Below are 21,029 nucleotides of genomic sequence, written 5' to 3' on the forward strand. Positions count from 1 at the left end.
TGGGGTTGATTTACTAAAGGCAAATCCACTTTGCACTACAAGTGCAGTCACTGTAGATCTGAGGGGAATATCTGAAATGAGGGGAAGCTCTGCTGATTTTATTTTATCATCATATCATCATTTATTTTATCATCCAATCATGTGCAAGCTAATATGTTGTATTTTACTTTCCTTGTATATCCCCCTCAGATCTACAGCGACTGCATTTTCAAGTGCACTTGTGGTACAAAGTAGGTTTGCCTTTAGTAAATAACCCCCAATGCATTCTTTCTAAACAGTATATAAAGCTGAAGACTGCATATACACAAGTAAAGTACATAGAGAGATTTGATTAATGTCTGTGTATCATCTGAGGCTGTTCACTTTAATGGGTATATGTGAGGGTTTACATCCACTTTAAGGTATTTAAGAGATAAATTAGTGATTGAGGGTGATATTTTATATATTACAGTTTTTTTTTGTGGTGCTTCAATATATGCAGCATTTTACATAAATTGTACATTCACTTCAGCCTCTGCCCTCAACGAGCTTACAATCTAAAGTCACTGGGGTTTATTTACTAAAGGCAAATCTACTTTACACTACAAGTGCACTTGGAAATGCTGTTTCTGTAGATCCGAGGGGGACATGCAAGAAAAATAAAAAACAGCATTTTTTGCCTGCACATGATTGGATGATAGAAATCAGCAGAGCTTCCCCCTGTTTCGATCTTCCCCTCAGATTTACAGTGACTGCATTTCTAACGCAAAGTAGATTTTCCTTTAGTAAATAAACCCCTTTGTCTCACTTTTATACATACACAATACTAGGGCCAAAATAGACAGAAGCCATTTAATCTACAAGTACGTAGTTTGATATGTTGGAGGAAACCAGAGTATCCAGAGAAAACTCACACAAGCACAGGGAGAACATGCAAAACCCATACAGGTAGCGTCATGGTTGAGATTTGAACTGATGATCCTAATGTTGGGTTAATTTAAAGCCTAAGTGCAGCCAAACACACAAATAAAATAAAAACAGCTCAAGGGGTTATGGGGCTGTCAGGAACTCTCATCAAGAGAGCTCGACTATGCCTGCCCAACAGCTTCTAATTTTAAAAACATATCCAAAGTTTCTGTTAGACTTTAGTCCTCTTTTAAATGCAAGACACTTACCTGGCGATATAATATAGAAGAAATCTTTGAAGTCATCCATCCAGACTTCTGCCAGCCTTCTGTTGTTTTTATTGATCACGTGACCTGTCCCGCCGGGGAAGGTGTAGGGAGTGGCCTTTCGGAAGACGTGTCCCACATGCGAGCATGTTACAATTTCAAGCGATCCACCACACTGCCAGATCTAAAAGTCAAATAAAAGTTTAATATTACTTGAAACTTTCATGAACAGTTGTAAAAATTCAGGTTATACACACAAATGATAAATGATGTGTGATGTGAATATGTAGAAAAGCTCTGCATTTTGATAAGGCCGCGGTCTTCACCGATAAGAATGGAAGGGATCAGATTTTGGAAAAACACATATTTCTTGTAGATTTATGTCCAGAACGTTTTTCTGCTGAGCTGGAATGTCTAAGCTTGTCATACGCCATACATTTAAATGCTGCTTATCCATATAAATTTAACTTGCAAGGACAGAAATTTTAATATAAAGGTGGCCTGTTTTTAATACCTGCAAAATTTCCAGAAACAAACCTTCCAGAGCTTAAAATGTTCTCAGAATTCACAACCAGTTGGCAGTTAGATGTGCTTGCTCCAACACTGCAAGGTGCCAAGTTAAAGGGTTAGTTCAAATATACAGAAAAAGTGTGAAGGTGAACTAACTAACATCATACACCCTGTCACACCCTCCTGGTCCCTGCTGTACTTACCACAGAAATGCTGAGCTGTCAGTGTGCCAGCGGTCCGGGATTTGAATTCCCCACTGTCAGGTCACCGGAGGCCAGGCAACCGATGCACACTGCTGGGGTCAGGAGCGCAGCGGACCCTTCGGCTGAGTGCTGCGGATGGAGCTCTGGGTGGTTCAGGAAAGCAGCTCCACCTGAGCACCAACACAAATCTAACAGGAGCTAGAGCATAAGATTCTCCAGGGTCTAAGTGCCAGCAGGTTTTCTGAGCCTCTGATGGTGAGATGAACTTCGCTGCAGCTGACTCCAGGTTGCGGCCCCCAGGGTGTCCGAGCTCACGCTCATGGCAGGCTCTGGTGAATGGAGAGGAAGCAGTGCAGGGCAACAAGGAATAGTCAGAAGGACAAGCCAAGGGTTGGGGTAACAAGCAGACAGGGATGGTCAGGAGAACACGCCGATGGTTGGGGTAACAAGCAGACAGGGATAGTCAGATGAACAAGCCAAAGGCAGTACAGGGAATAAAATGAAGAGCAAATGGCACGAAACGCACAGAGGAGCCTAAATACACTATTGCTCAGGCAATGCTGGCTTACAGTGCACAATGTTAAATAGTGTTTCCTGTTAGCCCTTGTACACACGGTCGGACATTCCGACGGAAATGTCCGATCGGACTGTGTTGTCAGATAATCCGACCTTGTGTGGGCTCCATCGGACTGTTTCCGTCAGAATATCCAACCGACAAAGTTTTAGAGCTGGGCTATAAAATTTTCCGACAACGTGATCCGATCATTTGTAGAGAATTCCGATGCTCAGATCAAATTCCTAGACCAAAGCTATTGGCTACTAGCCTGAACGTAGTCCCGTCGTAACAAAATAACGTCATCATGTTCTGAACTATCGGATTTTCAGACAACTTTATCCGACCGTGTGTATGCAACACCAGTTTGGGACAAAATCCGTTGGACAAAATCCAACGGATTTGGTTGTCGGAATGTCCGACCGTGTGTACAAGGGCTTAGAGGCTTGGATGGAGCCATGCTGAGAGAAGATTACTTAAACATGCAGGTATGAGAGTGCTGGTCCCTAAGCTGATACACAGAGCAGAGGTAAGCAGACAGACAGGCCATGAAACATTACTGCAGATTCATGACACCCACTCTTCTCTCTCTTCTCTGTGCAGTGCTTTTGGAATGAACCAAATAAATTCTGATTGGTCAGCACTGGCACAATGAATCGCTCTGGTCCGTCCCAGAAGTACTGCACAGAGAAGAGGGAAAGGAGCAAGGAATTAAAATTCCTGGATCACTGCAGTGGCTGCGTGGGTACTGACAGCTCAGTATTGCTGGAGGTAAGTATAGCGGGAACTGAGGGTGTACAATGTTAGAAGTTAACCTTTTAATTTTTTCTTTACAGGTAAAATAACACTTTAAAAGAAAAATTTGGGAATAAAAAATAAATAAAATAAACACACATACTGTCAGGAAGGGCTAGCCAGTACCCAAGATGGCGGCCGAAGAATACGACCTGTGACCTCAGCCCCTGTCAGAACACCGCTGGTGCATCTGCGCGCGCCTGTGCACCCGGTAACAGCTTTTGGCACCCAACAGGCTATTTAAACTCTATTTAAACTCTGCCAGTGCACAGACTTGGTGCTGTCTGCTCTACAGCGTTCCCGTGTGTTCCTGTTACCTGCATCTTGATACCTGTTCCTGTTACCTGATCCTGTTACCTGACCCGGCTTGCCTCTGACGATTCCTGCTATCTGCCTGCACCCGACCCGGCTTGTCTGACCACCGCACCTGTCTGCTCCTTCTGCTACCTCGCTGCCAGCCCATCACCGACCTGGACTGTATCCTGACTATTCTTCTGCCTCCGCATCTGACGTGTCCGACAGTCTCTGACCCGGCCTGCCTGTACCATCCCTCTCTTCTGCCTGGAGAATCCTGCTGAGCTACCGCTCCTCCTACAGCTACTTCGGATTCCTGCAACCAATCAGGCACTCGTGCGACTCTGCACTCCCTGTCTGCTCTACTGAGGGGGGGCTCGAGTCAGAGGTGTAAGAGAGGCTGTCCAGTGCATATCAGGCTCTACCGTCAGGTACGTGACACATACTCACCTAGGTGAATGCAACATTGGTCCAGTGCTGCATCTGTCCCCCTACCACCTCTAAGACTGAGAACTGAACGATCAATGACTGCTGACTGTCACTCACTGACTCTGTACTCAGCCACACCAGCACTCACTAGAGGTTCAGGCTGTGCAGGGGGCAGGGGCGGCTAGCTCAGCCTCCCAGCACTTTGGCCCAGAGCTTTGGCCCTACTTCTCCTTTAAGTAAACTATTGTATAGCTCCCAACTGTCCCTGATTTGCCCTCTTTTGGAACAAAGTTCCTCTGTCTCTCTTTCCTCCTTATTTATCCCCCATTTTGGTTTGATGTATATACCTGTATATACCTGATGTATATAGTTTTGGCTACTTAATGCGAAGAGAGGACTCATTGGAAAATACCCTGATGCTGGGACACATGGAAGGAAAAAGGAGAAGAGGACGACAGAAAACAAGATAGATAGCATCATCCAAACAATAAACATGAAAATAAGTAAGCTCCGGGAGGCAGTGGAGGACCGAAAAGCCTGCCGCTCTATGGTCAATGAGGTCATGAAGAGTAAGAACCGACTAAACGACTGAACAACAATATACCTGTATCACAAATGCCTGTCTTATTTTTGGTACAGTTTCCAGAGTTCCCCTTCAAGGCCAAAAACCAGACAGATGTATTCTTTCCTAAGAGCTGTTTTTTTTTTTAAGGGTTGTGGATTGTCGATGCAAAAGTAATCATTAACTACTGCATATTTGTTGTAACTCAGAGAGTGTTTTCAAGTAACCTGGACAGAATCCTGTCTACTCACCTTCTAGTGGGGCAATCCTGGGGACCGTGACCTGGTACTAACACACAGCTAAATCCATCTCCACCATCAGGATCTCTAGTGGACATCGGTTAGTACTTAGACCCTGCACCTCAGGTAAACCGCGTCATCCACCAAGTGAACCTTCTTGTAATACCTATCCAACTGGTATTCGAGCCTGACCCCTGATCCTGACATACCCAGACATAATATCACTTTTTCCACTGACTCAATATCCACTCACAAGAGGCTGAGATTGGAGAGGCTTCAGAGTGGGGGAGGGAAAGCCACACAATCCACAAAAAAAGAAAAAGGCTTTGGATTCTGTAGACTGAGTAGAGGGTGCAAAACCCAGAAGATCGTGGAGGCTATTGTGTGAAAATAAAAGTAATTTTGTGCTTCCATGATGTAACTGATATCTGAATAATGTATGAGCTCCAATATGGCTGACACTATGAGTATGCATGGCAGGTGATCTTTAAAATAACTGGCCTCTCTTCAGATACCTTACAGCAGATCTAATGAGCAAGCTCTCGGTTCCCCCCATTCAGGCTGTCTTGTCTGTTTTATTTTAAATAACCTTATCTAATACAGCGTAGCAAAACCAATTTAACACAAATGCACATTTGAGTGGAAAAGGTGAAATCTGCAGTCATTTATAACTCATGGAAATATCGAATTATAGATTAATTGTACGAAGCTTCAGCTATTTTAGAAGCAATATTCCCATTTTATTTTACTGAGTGTCTTTTTGGCCAGAGAAAATGTGTACTATAGAAATGAATTACAAAAAAATTGAACATTACTTAAGTTTAAACAGGCAGAAAGTTGCAGCTTACCGTCTGACCTAGATTTGGCTGAAAACCTTGATTCTATCAGGATGTTATTCATAGAGATGTAAAAGGGAAGGGACAAGCTAGAAACTACTAGTCGACTTAAAGTAGACCTTGCATGTAAAAGTAAAATGCTCTTAGGCAACTGAAAGCAATAAGAAATAAAACCTTAGAAGAAATAATTTCCTTATATCATAGCTGCCAGTGCACTCACCTAGAAGAGGATGATGTCACTGGGCCTTCTGAAATGATCCCGGAAAAGCTGAAGATCCCAAATCTGTTGATGGAGCATGTTCAAAATTTGGGATCCTGACCTTTCTTAGGATTCCATGGTGAGACCCAGTAATGTCAACAGGGCATCCAGGATGGGGGTAAAGAAAGCATTAACTGCTTTCAGTTAAGGACTGATATAAGAAAGCAGCGGTGTGGCCATAGCACAGCAGTAGGGCCTCACCCCGGGTTCTGGGGTATGGCCCAGTGACGTCAACAGGACATCCAGGATGGGGGTAAGGAACTTTTTTTTTTTTAACATTTAAAAAAAAAATAGCAGAGTTTTATTCGTTATTGCTGTACTTTCAAAAAGGGACTGATTTTAAAAGGAGCAGTATGGTTATATCAAAGCCATACTACTAAAAGAAAAAGAAAATAAGATTAGCAGTTGTAAAGCAATGTGCTTTATAAATGTGCATTGTATTGTGCTGGCTTCGGGAGCCAAAGCCAGCAAAGCCCAATAAAACTACAAATGGAAAAAAAAGTTTGGTGGGAAGTCCAGTCATGTGATCTGTCAAAGTCACCTGGCTGGCTCTCCTCCAATCACAGAGCTCCCTTAATTCGAGAAAATGAAACGGTGAATCACAGGTTATTGCGGCCTTCTTTTTATAAATGGGCATTTAGCTGTGCGCCCTGGTTTGCAATGCCAGCAGCTTATAACTGATAGCAGATAGTGATATGCTTTCTCTGTTAAATATGAGCCCCTTAGTGTTTTTTTAATATTATTATTCAGGGGTGGGGATTTTGCATTCTCATGTAAGGTTTTAGTTAAACTGGCCAGATGCAAACATAGACTTTTGAGGGCAACAGATTAAAATAAAACAGATATTTATTAGGTAGGATGCAAGGTGTGTTTTTTTTTTTATTGATTTTTATTATTTGAACCCCAAGCAAACAGCTAAATACACAGATGATACATACATGATTTCTGTTGTACTTACTAAAGATTAATGTATTTCAGTCCATCCAGTTCTGTAATTTATTTCAACCTATCACACAGCATAGCCCTTTCTGGCAGGGCAGGAGACCTAATCTTTATCTGCAGTTAATTAGGTCTTGTCCCTCCCCCATCCTGTGACTGGACAGTGAAAGAAGAAGCAACAGTCTGATTAGCTCTTCTCTGTCACTTTGGTCCCTGCTCCTATCTGCATGTTTCTTGGTAGCATATGAAAACTGTGGTAGAGTTGACTAGCTCCTTAGGCCCCTTTCACACTGGGGCAGGAGCGGCGTTGGCAGTGAAACAGCGCTATTTTTATCCCAGTGCTAGCGGCAGTGAAAGGGTTAAAACCATCGCAAAGCACTGCTCCAGCAGCTCTTTGCCGGCGATATAGCTGCGTTGCCCCATTGATTTCAATGTCCAGGAGCGGTGAAGGAGCGGGGTGTATACACCGCTCCAAAGATGCTGCTAGCAGGACTATTTTTACCGTCCTGCTAGCTCACCGGTCCAGTGTGAAAGCCCTCGGGGCTTTCACATTGGAGAAACAGCAGCGGCTGTTTCAGCTTGGTTTGCAGGCGCTATTTTTAGCGCAATAGCGCCTGCAAACTGACCCAATGTGAAAGGGGTCTTATGCTGCATCTCCCTCTCCAAGTCTAAACCCTGCTGTAAGGGGATTGCAAGAGGCCGGTGCATTTTAAATACTTACACTGGCTTCATTTTAAAAATATATGTAATGAATGATCTATTAATGAGCAGCATTCCTCTGTGTCTTTTATATCTGTCTGGAAATCAGCCGTAAATGTTATTTTTTTTGTTCCATCTACCTTTGATGATAATGATTATAATAATAATTGGACCGCTCAGTCAGTCTATGTGCACAGCCTACTTTTTACGCTTTATACTGCACTAAATTAACAGGGATGTCAATACGCTTAAAAAGTTTCTTCTTTAAATTCTCTTGTAAAATATCCAATTATTCCAACATTTCTCTTGCAGTTTATAAAACATATCTTGATGAAGGCCAATGGTCATTTACCTATGCACACTAGTTTTTGCATAAAAAGTTTTGTTAAATGTACACATTAAAAAAAGTACATGCATTTAAATAATTGCAGAAAGAGTTTTAAATGAGTACTTCACTTTCCATTAACCTCCTTTATTTTTTGAAAACTTCAGGACCAGAACAATTTTTTATTTTTAGCACTGCAGCAATTTATCCATCAAAAACTCTTTATCGTGCAAGATATTCAAACACGTTGAAGATATTTTTGACAGCTAGAACGGTTGTAAAATAACATAAGTATCTGCTTGCTTTTATAGGCATATTTCAGAAATTATATAAAAAAAAAAATACAGAGAAAACCTATTTTGAAAATGACTTCCCAAGTGTCTTTAAAAAACATCAGAGCCCTCTAAACAAAATGACCCAATTTTTCCTTAACAATGTATGCTCTTTAGTAAAGGGCAAACTTCAGTACAATTAGTCTTTTAATGAACCAAGCCCCCAAATCCCCTGTGTGCGGCCCACCTGGTCCAATACTCACCTTCGTTTTTGATCCAATGATCTTCACTGTGTGCCCCAGCCAAGTGCTACACAGTCTTGTCTTCTGAAAATATGCCAACCGGGTCCTCTTCAGACTGCACATGTGCAACATACTCCTATTGGTTCCTCTGGGGATCCGTACCCATGGCAGTCTCCTATGATCCCGCAGATTGCCGAAACCAGGATAAAATGTGAATATCGGACCAGGTGTCCTACATTCATTAAAGGAAACCATTTATACAACACCCAAGGTCACTAAAGCCTAAATGCAAAGACAAATGTGAGCGGCCTTAGTATGCCCTGGTTCACTTGGAAATAACCCATGACTAATCTGCCTACTCAAATAATTTTTAAAAATTTTTTAGGGACATATATAGCTTTTTACATAGGAGTTACTCCACGCCATTAAACCCAAACAGTAGTGAAATGCAATAAATACAATAATATATTGTGATGAGTGTCAGTCCATGTGGGAACACTTTAAGTACTTGGAAACGTGTAATTTTGTACTCCGGAGCATGAGCACTTTATAGTTGTTTTTCCACAAGCAGCACGTTTATAGTGAGACTTTATTGAACTATCTATATGATATTTACAGCATGTTTATATGTTGTTTTTGATAAAAATAGAAATAAAACCTGCGAGCCACCACTGTCTAGATGCTTAAAGTGGTTGTAAACCCTTACAACCAACTTTGACCTACAGGTAAGCCTAGATTAAGGCTTACCTGTAGGTCTAAGAAATATCTCCTAAACCTACACGGTTTAGGAGATATTTGCCGAAAGACAGGCACCGATGTCTACGGCGCATGCGCCGTAGACAGCAGCGTGCAGGCGCACCGAGCACGTCGTGGCCAATGGCGATATGCCGCGAGTGGCAGCTCCCGTGCGCATGCGTGGGAGTGACATCATCGTGGCTTCGCTAAATGACAGCGGCACAGCAGCGAGACCCACCGAGAAGATGGATGCGCCGGACTACAGGGGATAGCGGTGACTTCGCTGGCTCCTGTGTCAGGTAAGTGACACATAATGGACTACTATGCGATGCATAGTAGTCCATTATGCTTTACCTTTGCAGGGAATGAAAGAGGAAGTAAACTCATCAGGGTTTACTTCCTCTTTAAAGTGGTTTAAATAACCCAAAGACTAATGGTATTAAGTCTGCCACATGTATCGTGAAAGATAAATAAATTGTCTAAAAGCTGCTAGCGTTGAACACGTCACATATCGTGCAAAGATAAATACATTAATTGAATACTCTGCACTAAAAATTATATAGATTGTACTATATACTAAAACTATGTAAAATTAATCAAATTAACCACCATTCCATGATGAACATGTAGCAGATTATACCAGGGTGGTATCGGGATGATACGAGCGTCATCCTTAGCTTACAAAATGTCTTGTCGTGCTGTCCTGATTCTCCACAACTAGTGTCGATACTTCAGGGGGATATATATATATATTATATATATATATATATATATATATATATATATATATATATGAGAGAGAGAGAGAGAGAGAGACGCAGTTGGATGCGATTTGGATGCAATCACATATCCCCTGCAGTGTTATTTATTTTCAGCACGATCATTTACGACATATTTGGACACTATATGTTGCACAGGAGCACTTTTTCTATATATTATTTGTTTATGTTTATGGTTTAAACACAGTTATGCACGAGGCACTTTAAATTGGTTTTGTGTGTATCTCATATCCAGTTATTAGTTATATTAATTTGATTAATTTTACATAGTTTTAGTATACACTACAATCTATATAATTTTTACCGCAGCGTATTCAATTAATGTATGTTGTTTTTGATGTTTACACATTTTACTTTATCACAAGAATGGTGTAATATTATGTGGAGCTAATGTCTGTCATTATATACGAATGTGCATTCAAATTTTTCTATGCAATGGAACTTGTTATTATGTTCATGCTCCAAGCCTTTGAGTTTTTGAGGGCCCAGTGCTGAGATTGTCTGTGTTTTGTGTGTAGTGTGAGGCCTGATGTCAGACTATTGTTTCATTGTTGTATGTGTTTCTTTGTGTTTGCTATTTAAAAATGAAGTAAAAAAATAGAAAAAAATTAAATAGAATGGTTTAATATAATTTATATGTATAGCACACACTAATATTATCACATTAGCACTATTTATGCAGCAGCTCCGTATTTCATTCATGGTATTATATATAGCTTTTACAAGCTACGCTGCTTCATTAAATACCTGGCTTTTTCTTCTTTTTTTTTTTTCATTAAAAGGTGACAAATTAAATTTCTAAAAATGCAAAAGAAAGTACACGTTATTCTGTACATAATGGTTTTCAATCAGAATTTTGTGAATGTATAATTTTAGACACACTCCTAAATCTTGTGGACAGCCTTCCCAGAAGAGTTGAAGCTGTAAGCCCTTGTACACACGGTCGGAGAATCCGTCGGAATGTGTCCTATCGGACCGTGTTGTTGGATAATCCGACTGTGTGTGGTATGCATCGGGCTGATTCCGTCGGAATATCCGTCGGACCCAATTTTCCAACTTGTTGAAAATATTTTCCGACAAACTGGTCTGATCGGACATACTCCGATCATGTGTAGAGAATTCCGATCGGAGGAAGTGCCACGCATGCTCAGATCAAATTCCTACACCAAAGCTATTGGCTACTAGCGTGAACGTAGTCCAGTCGTAACGAAATAACGTCATCACGTTCTGAATGATCGGCTTTTCCGACAACTTGGTCCGACCGTGTGTATGCAACAGTTTCGGACACAATCCGTCGGACAAAATCCGTCGGACAAAATCCAACGGATTTGGTTGGCAGAATGTCCGACCGTGTGTACAGGGGCTTATAGCTGCAAGGGATGAGCCAACTCAATATTGAACCCTACGGACTAAGACTGGGATGCCATTAAAGTTGTGGGTGCGAAAAAGGCATCCCAATACTTTTGGTAATATAGTGTATATTAAGCAGTTGAACAATTGAGAAAGAACAAGGGATAGAAGGATTTGTTAAAAAAAAAAGAAAAAAAATAGCAATATTTTTCCACTTAGTCAAAATATTTCAACATCACACCTTGGAGCTTCTTCAAAAGTCCAAAGCTTTTTTACTTGAAAGATTGCAAAGGGGCACAATGTTTCAGAATATAAAACTTTGCACTCTTAATTATTATTTCAAATATAAAAGCTTTGACGTTGCAACAAGTTCCTAGGTTTGATGGCAAAATATTTTGTCTTGGTTCCAAAAGACAGTCACTTTAAATGAAGATGTAAAAATTGTCATGTGACCTTAAAGTGGAACTAGACGCTATCTGAGCACCACAAACTGAAAACATTTTTAAATGTATTTTTTAACATTCAAAAGAAACCCCCCATCCATCCATGTCTCTATGCCTTGTTTTGTTGAGAAATCACTTTGAAAAACACCCCTAGCATTTCTAGCCATGGCCATCTTGAATAAGAGAAGACAATTCAGGTAGCATTTACTTACTGGAATCACGGATATATGACATCATTTTGGCCTAGTCCAGAAACCACAAATAGTGCATATACTAAAACAACTCCTCCATGCTCAAGTGAAATAAATCACCATGGCATGCAGCTGGAGAACACAAATCAGTGGAAATTTCCATAGGCTTGGATTTCCACAGGACACCAGGTAGCTTCCAAGCTTTGCAGCCCTTGTCAAACAAGTCCGAAACACTGGACAACAAAAAAAAGAAGAAGAGCATACCACATTAGTGCAATACAAATGGTACCATTTATTAAAGTGTAAAATAGAGCATCTGCTCTGCATTGGTTGTTGTTTGTGCCTATCTAGAGCTACATATTAAGGCTACAGTTGGAGTCGCCTTCTGGTTCTTGTTACGTTCCTTATACTCATTGTCTGCGTTTTATATTTTACTAAATTATACCATTGGCAATGCACTAGGTTGCTGAGGCCTTCTTCCTTTTTGTTGTCCATAAACCAGGAAGAACCTGAAGAAATGTAAAAAAATATTTAGAAAAAGTCAATATCATATATCTTACTGTCTATTTACTAATGCTACCTGCATAAGGATTAGAATTTGTTAATGTTGATTGGGAAAGATTAGTTCTGCTTTAGGACACACCTGTTTGTCCTAATTTGGGCTGACTCTTTTAGCCAGTAGTAGGGGGATAACATTAAGACCCTTTTCACACAAGAGGTGTGATCTTGTCCATCTATGCATTTTTCAGCTGGACCCGACTGGATCCTCCATTCTATGGGCAGTTGGAGGTAAACAGACTGGTGTCTGTTTAGACCCAGCTACCTCCAGGTCCATTTCGGGAAAAAACAAACAAAGGGGATCTGTTCTTCTCCATCTGGCCTGATCAGATTGGAGGGCAGTTGGGTGTAAACGGACAACCCATCCATTTAAATCCAGCTGCCTACAGAGCAGAGCAGGCTATGTCCATGTTCTTGCTGCATAAACGGACTTGCCTGGGACCTGTCATCCTCCCGCACCACTCCGCTCAGCACGGGATCAGCGGACAGATTCCCTACTGAGCAAAACCAGATCTGAAGGCCTAATTTCGGTCATACATTCGACAGCTTTGTTTCTTTCCATTACCTTTCACCTACATCAATCTGCCAGTCACAGTTTCAACCATTGTCCTGTTTGGAATGACCAAATGAATAAAGTTTGTAGGGAAATTAATAAACGTTGTCTTCTAGCCGACATGCAATGTTTATTAAATTTCTGTTGCAGATGGGGCGTGGCCAGCGGCGGACATGTGAGCAGCAAGCTTACGGAGCTCCTCCGGCACCGATTCATCCTGAACAGCATCCGTAATCCCTACCTAGATACCGACCTTGTAGCCACCACCGCACTGCCCACTACCTTCACGGGTACCCGCTGGAATGGGTCGGAACGGTCCTGCGAGCCAGAAATCCGCCGCGGACCGGGCGGCCACGCTGACGGGCAGCAAGGCCAAAGATGGCGCCGGCGCGTCCTCCGCCACGGGGAAGTCCTCTAAAGGCAAGGCACAGGCGAAGGCTGACTCCGGCCCCTCGGCGAACTCACATGTGCCCTCCGGTGTTCCGGGTAAGCCGAAACCACCGACAACCATCAGGGAACATTTTGCGGATTCTCCGCATGGACAGCATACCCCCCCCCCAGCGTCCCCGAGAGCAGAGCAGGCCGTAGACCCCTGGGAGGAGGGTGAGGCCTGGGAGAGAGACAGCGATCCGGGGGACCCCACTCCACAGGTGGACAGGGGGTCGGAAGGGGAGAGAACGGCAGAGGGTGCGGAGGAACTTACTTTGAAGCATGTTATGGACGCTATCCATCAATGCCAAACCACTCTGACCACACAGATCGAAACGGTTAGGCTGGATCTCTCTATTGTTAAGCATGACATGCAAAAGATTCGCTCTAGGATTTCCACTGCGGAGCAAAGAATCAGTGAGGTGGAGGACAATATGCAACCTATGTCTGCTACTCTCCGCACACATCAACAAGAGATTACTGAACATGCTGCTAAATTGGGAGACCTTGAGGACCGAATGCGCAGGAATAATTTACGTTTCGTGGGATTCCCTGAGGGTGCGGAGGGCAAGGACGCGGAGCAATTCCTGGAGCAATGGCTGAGCACTCTGTTGGGACGGGAGGCACTGTCACCTCTGTTTGCAATCGAACGAGCTCATAGGGTGCCCATGCGCCCTATGCCCCCTGGAGCCCCTCCGCGACCCATTTTAGCCAAGATCCTTCATTTTCGGGATAAAGAATGCATTATGCGTACCGCGCGGAACTTACAAGATATACAATACAACGGAAAAAAGATCTCCATTTTCCCGGATTTTTCTGCTACTACTCAAAAGCAAAGAGCGGCCTTCCTCCATGTTAAGAAACGCCTCCGAGAGAAAAATCTTCCATATAGTATGATGTACCCGGCCAAATTACGAGTTGTTAATGACGGCAAGGTACAATTTTTCCTTTCACCCAATGAAGCCTCGGATTGGTTGGATGGACTGTAACATTCCGGTCCCTGCCTGTTTTCTCATGACCGTCACGTTGTGGGCCTTCCCTACAGTTTATGATGGAATTCTATACACATGGCGGAGGACGACCACTCTATACGGTACTTTCTGGTTGACTTTATTCTGTTCTTGTTCCTTTTTGCAGTTGTCCTACCCAAAGCACCGGAATTGACACTGAACCGCCATTTTGTCCTGCTGGCGGACCCGGACCTGGCGTCTACACTTACTCTGGGATGCGCATATCTTTCTTTGGCTACTGTATCAGGTGCCTTATTTGTGATATGTTTTGCCGGAGGAGGCACAAGCTTCCTCTTTTCTGATCTGACATAGTTTTTTTTTTTTTTTTACTAAACTGACACTGGGAGCAACGACTGGTCACTCCCTGGACTAAACAGTTTTTCTGTTTTTCTTCCCTTTTTGGTTTTCTTTTTTGGGCTAAAGCTCGTTATGGTTGGGGGTAATGAGCAGGGAGGGGGGAGGGGGGAATGGGGAAGGTTAGTCTGGAGATGTTTGCTCCTGTTTTGTTTCTTTGGTATACCTGATGCACGCACGCAACGACACCGAAAATATTGGTGGGAGTTTCAACTTTTTCATTTTAGGTTTATTGTCTATGATGTGTCGGGGGGGAGGGGGAGGGAGTGGGACCCTTTTGCTGTCCTGCCCTCTCTCCTCTCCCCCCTCCATATGACTACTGTGTTATACAAATGAGCTTTAACTGTCTTACTTGGAATGTCAGGGGGCTGAACTCGAAGATTAAGAGATCACTGGTCTTTGACTATTTGAAACGCACTAAGGCGCAAATAATTATGCTTCAGGAAACTCACCTGATGGGTTCAAAGGTTATGGCCCTGAAAAAGAGGCATATTGCTCATGCTTTCCATGCCACTTACTCGACCTATTCTAGAGGGGTATCTATACTTATATTACGATCCCTACCTGTCCAGATACTAGAGGTTAGGACTGACCCGCAGGGGTGCTATGTAGTGGTCATACTGCAATACCTGGGTGTGTTATATACTTTGGTAAACCTTTACATGCCCCCACCATTTGATTTACAAAGATTGGGAGCCTGCATGGCGGTGGTTCTCCCTATGTTGCGTGGTCACCTTATTATGGGAGGGGATTTTAACCAGGTCATGAATGCTGATCAGGATAGGCTACGCTGCACTAGACCATCATCTACGGTGTTAAGTGACTGGGCTGCGTCCTATGACCTCAAGGAGGTCTGGCGATGGAAGCACCCGGATACCCGAGAATTCTCTTGTGCATCGGCATCCTATAGATCGCTTTCTAGATTGGACATGTTTTTCCTTCCTGGGGCTGCATTGCCAGAGGTGGAGGCTATCTCCTATCTACCCAGGGCTATATCGGATCACTCACCTCTACAACTGACTATGAGAGCGGGCATTGTCCTGGGTGAGCGTGTGTGGAGGATGAGCCCATATTGGTTGCAGGAGACCATGGTAGCATCAATTTGTAGAGACGCAGTGACACACTTTTGGAAGGAAAATAGGGAAGAGGTCCCCGAACTAATCACCTGGGATGCTTTCAAAGCAGTCTCTAGGGGGGCGTATATGCAAGGAGTATCGGATTTCAAGAGAGCGACTGGGGATTGTTTGAGAACTCTGGCCAATCAGTTACAGGGGGCAGAAGACTCTTACGTTAGAGATCCCTCTCCTCATCGTTATCAAACTCTGCAAAGTGTTAGTAGGGAGTATGAACTTGCACTGCTCTCGAAAACACAAAAGAAAAATCTATACCAACGTCAACGGATTTTTGAGATGGGGGACAGAAGCGGGAAATTGCTGGCGTTTTTGGCCGCTCCGCTCCCGGACCCTATTTTCATCCCCTGTGTTTATGATACCTCAAACACTCTCAGGGATACTCAGGATGAGATTGTGGAAACTTTTTACAAATTTTACACGGAATTGTACCGCTCCCAAGCCCATTATACCATCCCGGAATTATATGAATATGTGGATAGAATTGACTTCCCGGTACTACCCTTAGAACAAAAGATGTCTCTAGAATCACCTATCTCCGCCGAGGAGATACTCCTTACCATTAAAAGTTTTGCTAAACATAAAACTCCAGGCCCAGATGGCTTCCCTATAGAGTGGTATTTAGAATATCAAGATGTCCTAATCCCTAGACTAAGAAAGCTTTACTCGACTATTTTTGAGCAAGGCTGCTTACCATCATCTATGAAGGAGGCCCTAATTGTATTAATTCCCAAGCCCAATAAAGACCCACAATACTGTGAATCCTACAGACCCATCTCGTTAATTAATACGGACTTAAAAATTTTATCTAAGATTTTGGCCACCCGTCTAAATACCATCATTACTGCTCTTATTAATCCAGACCAAACTGGCTTTATCCCTGGTAGGTCCACTTATAGTAATATTCGCAGATTATACACTAATTTACAAGCCCCCAATAAGTTGTCTGTCCCCCGAGCTATTGTATCTTTAGATGCCCACAAGGCATTTGATTCCGTGGAGTGGCCGTACCTTATATATATTATGGAAAAATTCGGTTTTGGACAGAATGTTATCACCTGGATTAGGATATTGTATGATCAACCTATTGCCCGTCTTAGGCTTAATGGGATTATTTCTAGACCCTTCAGAATCCACAGGGGCACCAGACAGGGTTGTCCTCTGTCACCCCTGTTGTATGCCCTGGCAGTGGAACCTCTAGCGAGGTTATTGAGGAGTTCTCCGGAACTTCAGGGCATGTGGATTGGCTCCTTGGAAGAACGTATCTCGCTATATGCTGATGATATGTTGCTCTACTTGTCAAACCCTAAACACACGATTCCCAAAATGCTGAGGTTGATCACTGATTTTGGCATATATTCAGGCCTGAAGATTAACTGGACTAAGTCCACTGTATTCTCGTTAGACTCAGAGTCCCCTGCCCACTTGCCACAACATTGTCCGCTTCAATTCACAACATCGTTTAAATACTTGGGGGTGGTGGTTAGGCTACCGATTTCGGCATACATCCAGGATAACCTTCTTCCTTGTATAGCTTCGCTTAAGGCTAAACTCAATAACTGGATGGGTTTACCTCTTACATTGATGGGGAGGGCTAATTTATTTAAAATGGTGTTTTTCCCTAAGTTGCTGTATGTCTTGGCGAATTGCCCAGTGTATGTACCAAAGAAGATCTTTCAAGAAATTGACTCTTTGATATCTACATTTTTATGGTCTCCCAAGAATCCACGGATTGCATTGGCTACTTTACAATTACCTATACACAAAGGGGGGCTAGCAATACCGAATCTGCGATTGTACTACTATGCATCACAGTTGGTATATGTTCATTGGTGGCTATTTCCACAGTTGAACAATGCTGCTACTGCAACAGAGGCAGCGTTGCTCTCCTCCTATGAAACACTGTCAAATGTGATCTTTAGAGGAGCGATTTCTGAGAGGAGGGGTACAGATATGATTGCAAACTCTCTCAAAATCTTTAAGATATGTAAGACACTGGTGCCTGAGCCCCACCCCACGATTTCTCCTAATCAACCCATATGGAATAATCCGGTGTTCCCACATTTTAGAGATCTCCCTTTCGCTGGCAATTGGGCCGAAAGGGGTTTGAAATATGTCCACCAATTGTACGAGGAGGGTAGATTTAAAACCTTCCTGGCGTTCCGACAAGAGTTGGGTATACCTGAATCCTGGAGGTTTAGATATTTACAGTTGCAGCATGCGGCCGAGTCTCAACTTGGGCTCCGGGCTGTTACCTTTCAGAATTCTACTTTGGAAGGGGCGCTTGCCCAACCAGAGCATACTAAACTGGTTTCCAATTATTACAAATTATTGAATGAGCCTAAAATTTCTAGATTGCAAATCCTGAGACAACAATGGACGAGGGATGTACCTGACCTGTCGGACGATAATTGGGAGGAACTTCTAGATACTTATTTTAGCACTGCTATTTCCGCCAGAGATAAAATGATCCAGATACGCATTTTTCATAGGATATACTATACTCCTCTACGCCTTTTCCGTATGCGGAAACTGCCTTCTCCTCTGTGTCATAAATGTGGTAGGGAAGAAGGTAACCTACTACATATGTTGTGGGATTGTGAGCGGATAAGACCATTTTGGTCACAGGTGACCCACTTTGTGGCGACTACCTTTGACCTCCCTAATATTTGTAGCCCTAAATGGTGCCTCCTCTCAGTTTTTGAGGAGGTTGGCATTAGTAACCATCAGAAACAATTTTTGCGTTTTCTCCTTTATTATGCTAGGAAGACGGTCCTATTACATTGGACGCGCACATCATTGGTCTCCCTGAACAAATGGAAAGCTTTGATTAACCAAGACTTGCCAATATATAAAATAACGTATGAAACAAGGGGTAAGCCAGGGAAATTCCTCAAAATATGGGGAGACTGGGTGGATGGGATAGATACATGTAATTCTGCTCCTCTATGATCTGTTGTGCGGTAATTAGCGCTGCCATGGGATTTCTAGGCCCTTGACAGGATGATTTGAGGTTCTAGACCTCATACCCACCTAATTGGCATCATTATGAGTGCATCTGTTTTTTGTTGGGTTGTTTGTTGTTGTTGGGAGGGTGGGGGGAGAGGGTGGAAATAAAAAATACAAGTGGAATATGATTTTGATGTAACTGAGGTACAGGGCACTTATTGTTGTACGGCTTGTCATTGTTTATCAAGTTATGTTTATATCCCACAAAGATGTATACAATCTGCTTATTATATATGTCTGTGCCAAATATTATTAATAAAAAACGGAGTTTCAAAAAAAAAAAAATTTCTGTTGCAATTTGAAACCACGGAAAACTGACAAACAAGTGTCATTATAACACAGAAAGGAAAAGAAAAGATATCTAACCAATGCAGAAATGTAAAACAGCCCTCTATATGAAACATAGTTCAGCCCTCCAATTTGCTTGAAAGAATTCACTACAAAGCAGCAATTTAAGGAAAAAACACTTAAGCAAATGTATAAAAACACCATAAAGAGTATCTTTCCACCTGCTATAAAATCACTTTTCTGGTACAATAAGTTTTTATTGCAGAAATAGTGTTAAACATACAACAATGTCAAATGCACCTAGATTGCCCACGCAGGGGCTAGAACTGGCGCAAAATAAAATCACTTTTCAATACAATGAAAGTACCTAAAGTTCAATGTTTCTTTCTAAACTCAGGGTTGCATTGGCTGCTTCATAAGCTAACTGGTGGAAGGGAAGGTAGGTAGGCTAGAGTATTCGGAAGGAGAAGCCTCAGCATGTATGACAATAATGTGGTGATTAGGTATTCAAGGAGGAAAGTGCCAATAGCAGAGCATATGAAATCCAAATTTATTTTAATTTAGAATCTTTTATCAACACTAATCTCAATGTTTAACAGTACTAGGCCCTGATGAACGGGAATTCTTTGAACCTGAAATGCATTGGCTATTTATGATACAAGAGTCTAAATAAAATTAAATTTGGACTTTATACGTTCTGCTTTTTGCCAAATTCCTTCTGGCAACCCAATCTCTACATGAGAGTCTTTGGCCACCACCTGCCTAAGCATAATCACTACCTCTGCACTGCTTAAGACCTGACAGAAAATACTCGCTGCTATAAGAGATCAAGCACCCCACACTTTTCTGCTTTCCATTAGTGTGGTGATTGTCACTCCAGGGCAGTGGCCCTCAACATCTGTCCTCAATTACCTCCAGCAGGCCATGTTTTGGGAATTTCCCTTTGATAAAATACCTGTCATGAACACTGACACATTGACTGGTTTAAAGCACCTGTCCAAGGTGATGGAAAACCTGGAAGCATAATCTGTTGGGGTAATTCAGGACGAAGGTTGGAAATCTCTTCTCTGAGGCCGCGTACACACGGGTGGACTGTTCGCCCAACTTTGTTCGTCAAACAGTTTGACAAACAGTCCGCTCAAAATTTGCATGAGCGGACTTGACTACACACGATGAACGAACAGTCCGCTGAAACCGTGCGCGATGACGTGAACGGCACGTACGACGGGACTAGAAAAACGACGTCCTATACACTGCAATGCAACCTTCGGCGTGTAAATTCTTTCTGAGCATGCGCGAGACTTAATTTGACGAACAAGCCTACACACGAGCGAACTGTCCGCTCAAACCAAGTTTCAGCGGACAGTTTTACGGGATTTCCGAAAAACTTTGTTCGTCAGACTGTCCGCTGAAACTGTCCGCTGAAGCCCACACACGAGCGGACTGTCCGCTGAAACACTGTTCAGCGGACAAAGTTGGGCGAACAGTCCGCCCGTGTGTACGCGGCCTAAGGCCTTCTACGTAGAAGCTTCAGCTTGTATCATGGAAGTGTGCATAACAAATTTTACAAGACATTTGTAAAGCTTTTAAAAAACTTTGAGTAGCTTACAGTAGCTCCAAAATGAGAATTTTAAGCTCTTAATGGGAGTGCTGGCTATCATTTAGTTCCATAAATTTTTATTGAGAAAAAAAAAATACAAAGGTACAAACATTCTAATTTTTGAATGGTGACAATTCACTTGGAACAGAGTATTGCGATCCAAATGACAGTCAACACCATTTAGATGGATTTTTTCCAACGGATTTTGGCCCAAACTTGTCTTGCATACACACAGTCGCACAAAGTTGTCGGAAAATCAGATCGTTCAGAATGCGGTGACGTAGAACGCGTA

General features: G+C 42.6%; 1 protein-coding gene across 3 annotated transcripts in view; it reads right to left on the reverse strand.

Annotated features, from left to right (window-relative positions):
* The window catches only part of GALNT13 (polypeptide N-acetylgalactosaminyltransferase 13), a 538,975-nt gene that overhangs the window by 175,209 nt on the left and 342,737 nt on the right, over window positions 1–21,029 (reverse strand). For all 3 annotated transcript variants that reach the window (XM_077447668.1, XM_077447666.1, XM_077447667.1), the window contains exon 7: window positions 1,155–1,335. In XM_077447668.1, the coding sequence (XP_077303794.1) occupies window positions 1,155–1,335 (181 nt within the window). The remainder of the gene's footprint in view (window positions 1–1,154; window positions 1,336–21,029) is intronic.

The sequence above is a fragment of the Lithobates pipiens genome, unplaced genomic scaffold (assembly GCF_037356315.1).
Source record: "Lithobates pipiens isolate NorthernLeopardFrog02 unplaced genomic scaffold, aLitPip1_a1.2 Scaffold_22, whole genome shotgun sequence".
In the NCBI taxonomy this organism is placed as follows: Eukaryota; Metazoa; Chordata; class Amphibia; order Anura; family Ranidae; genus Lithobates; species Lithobates pipiens.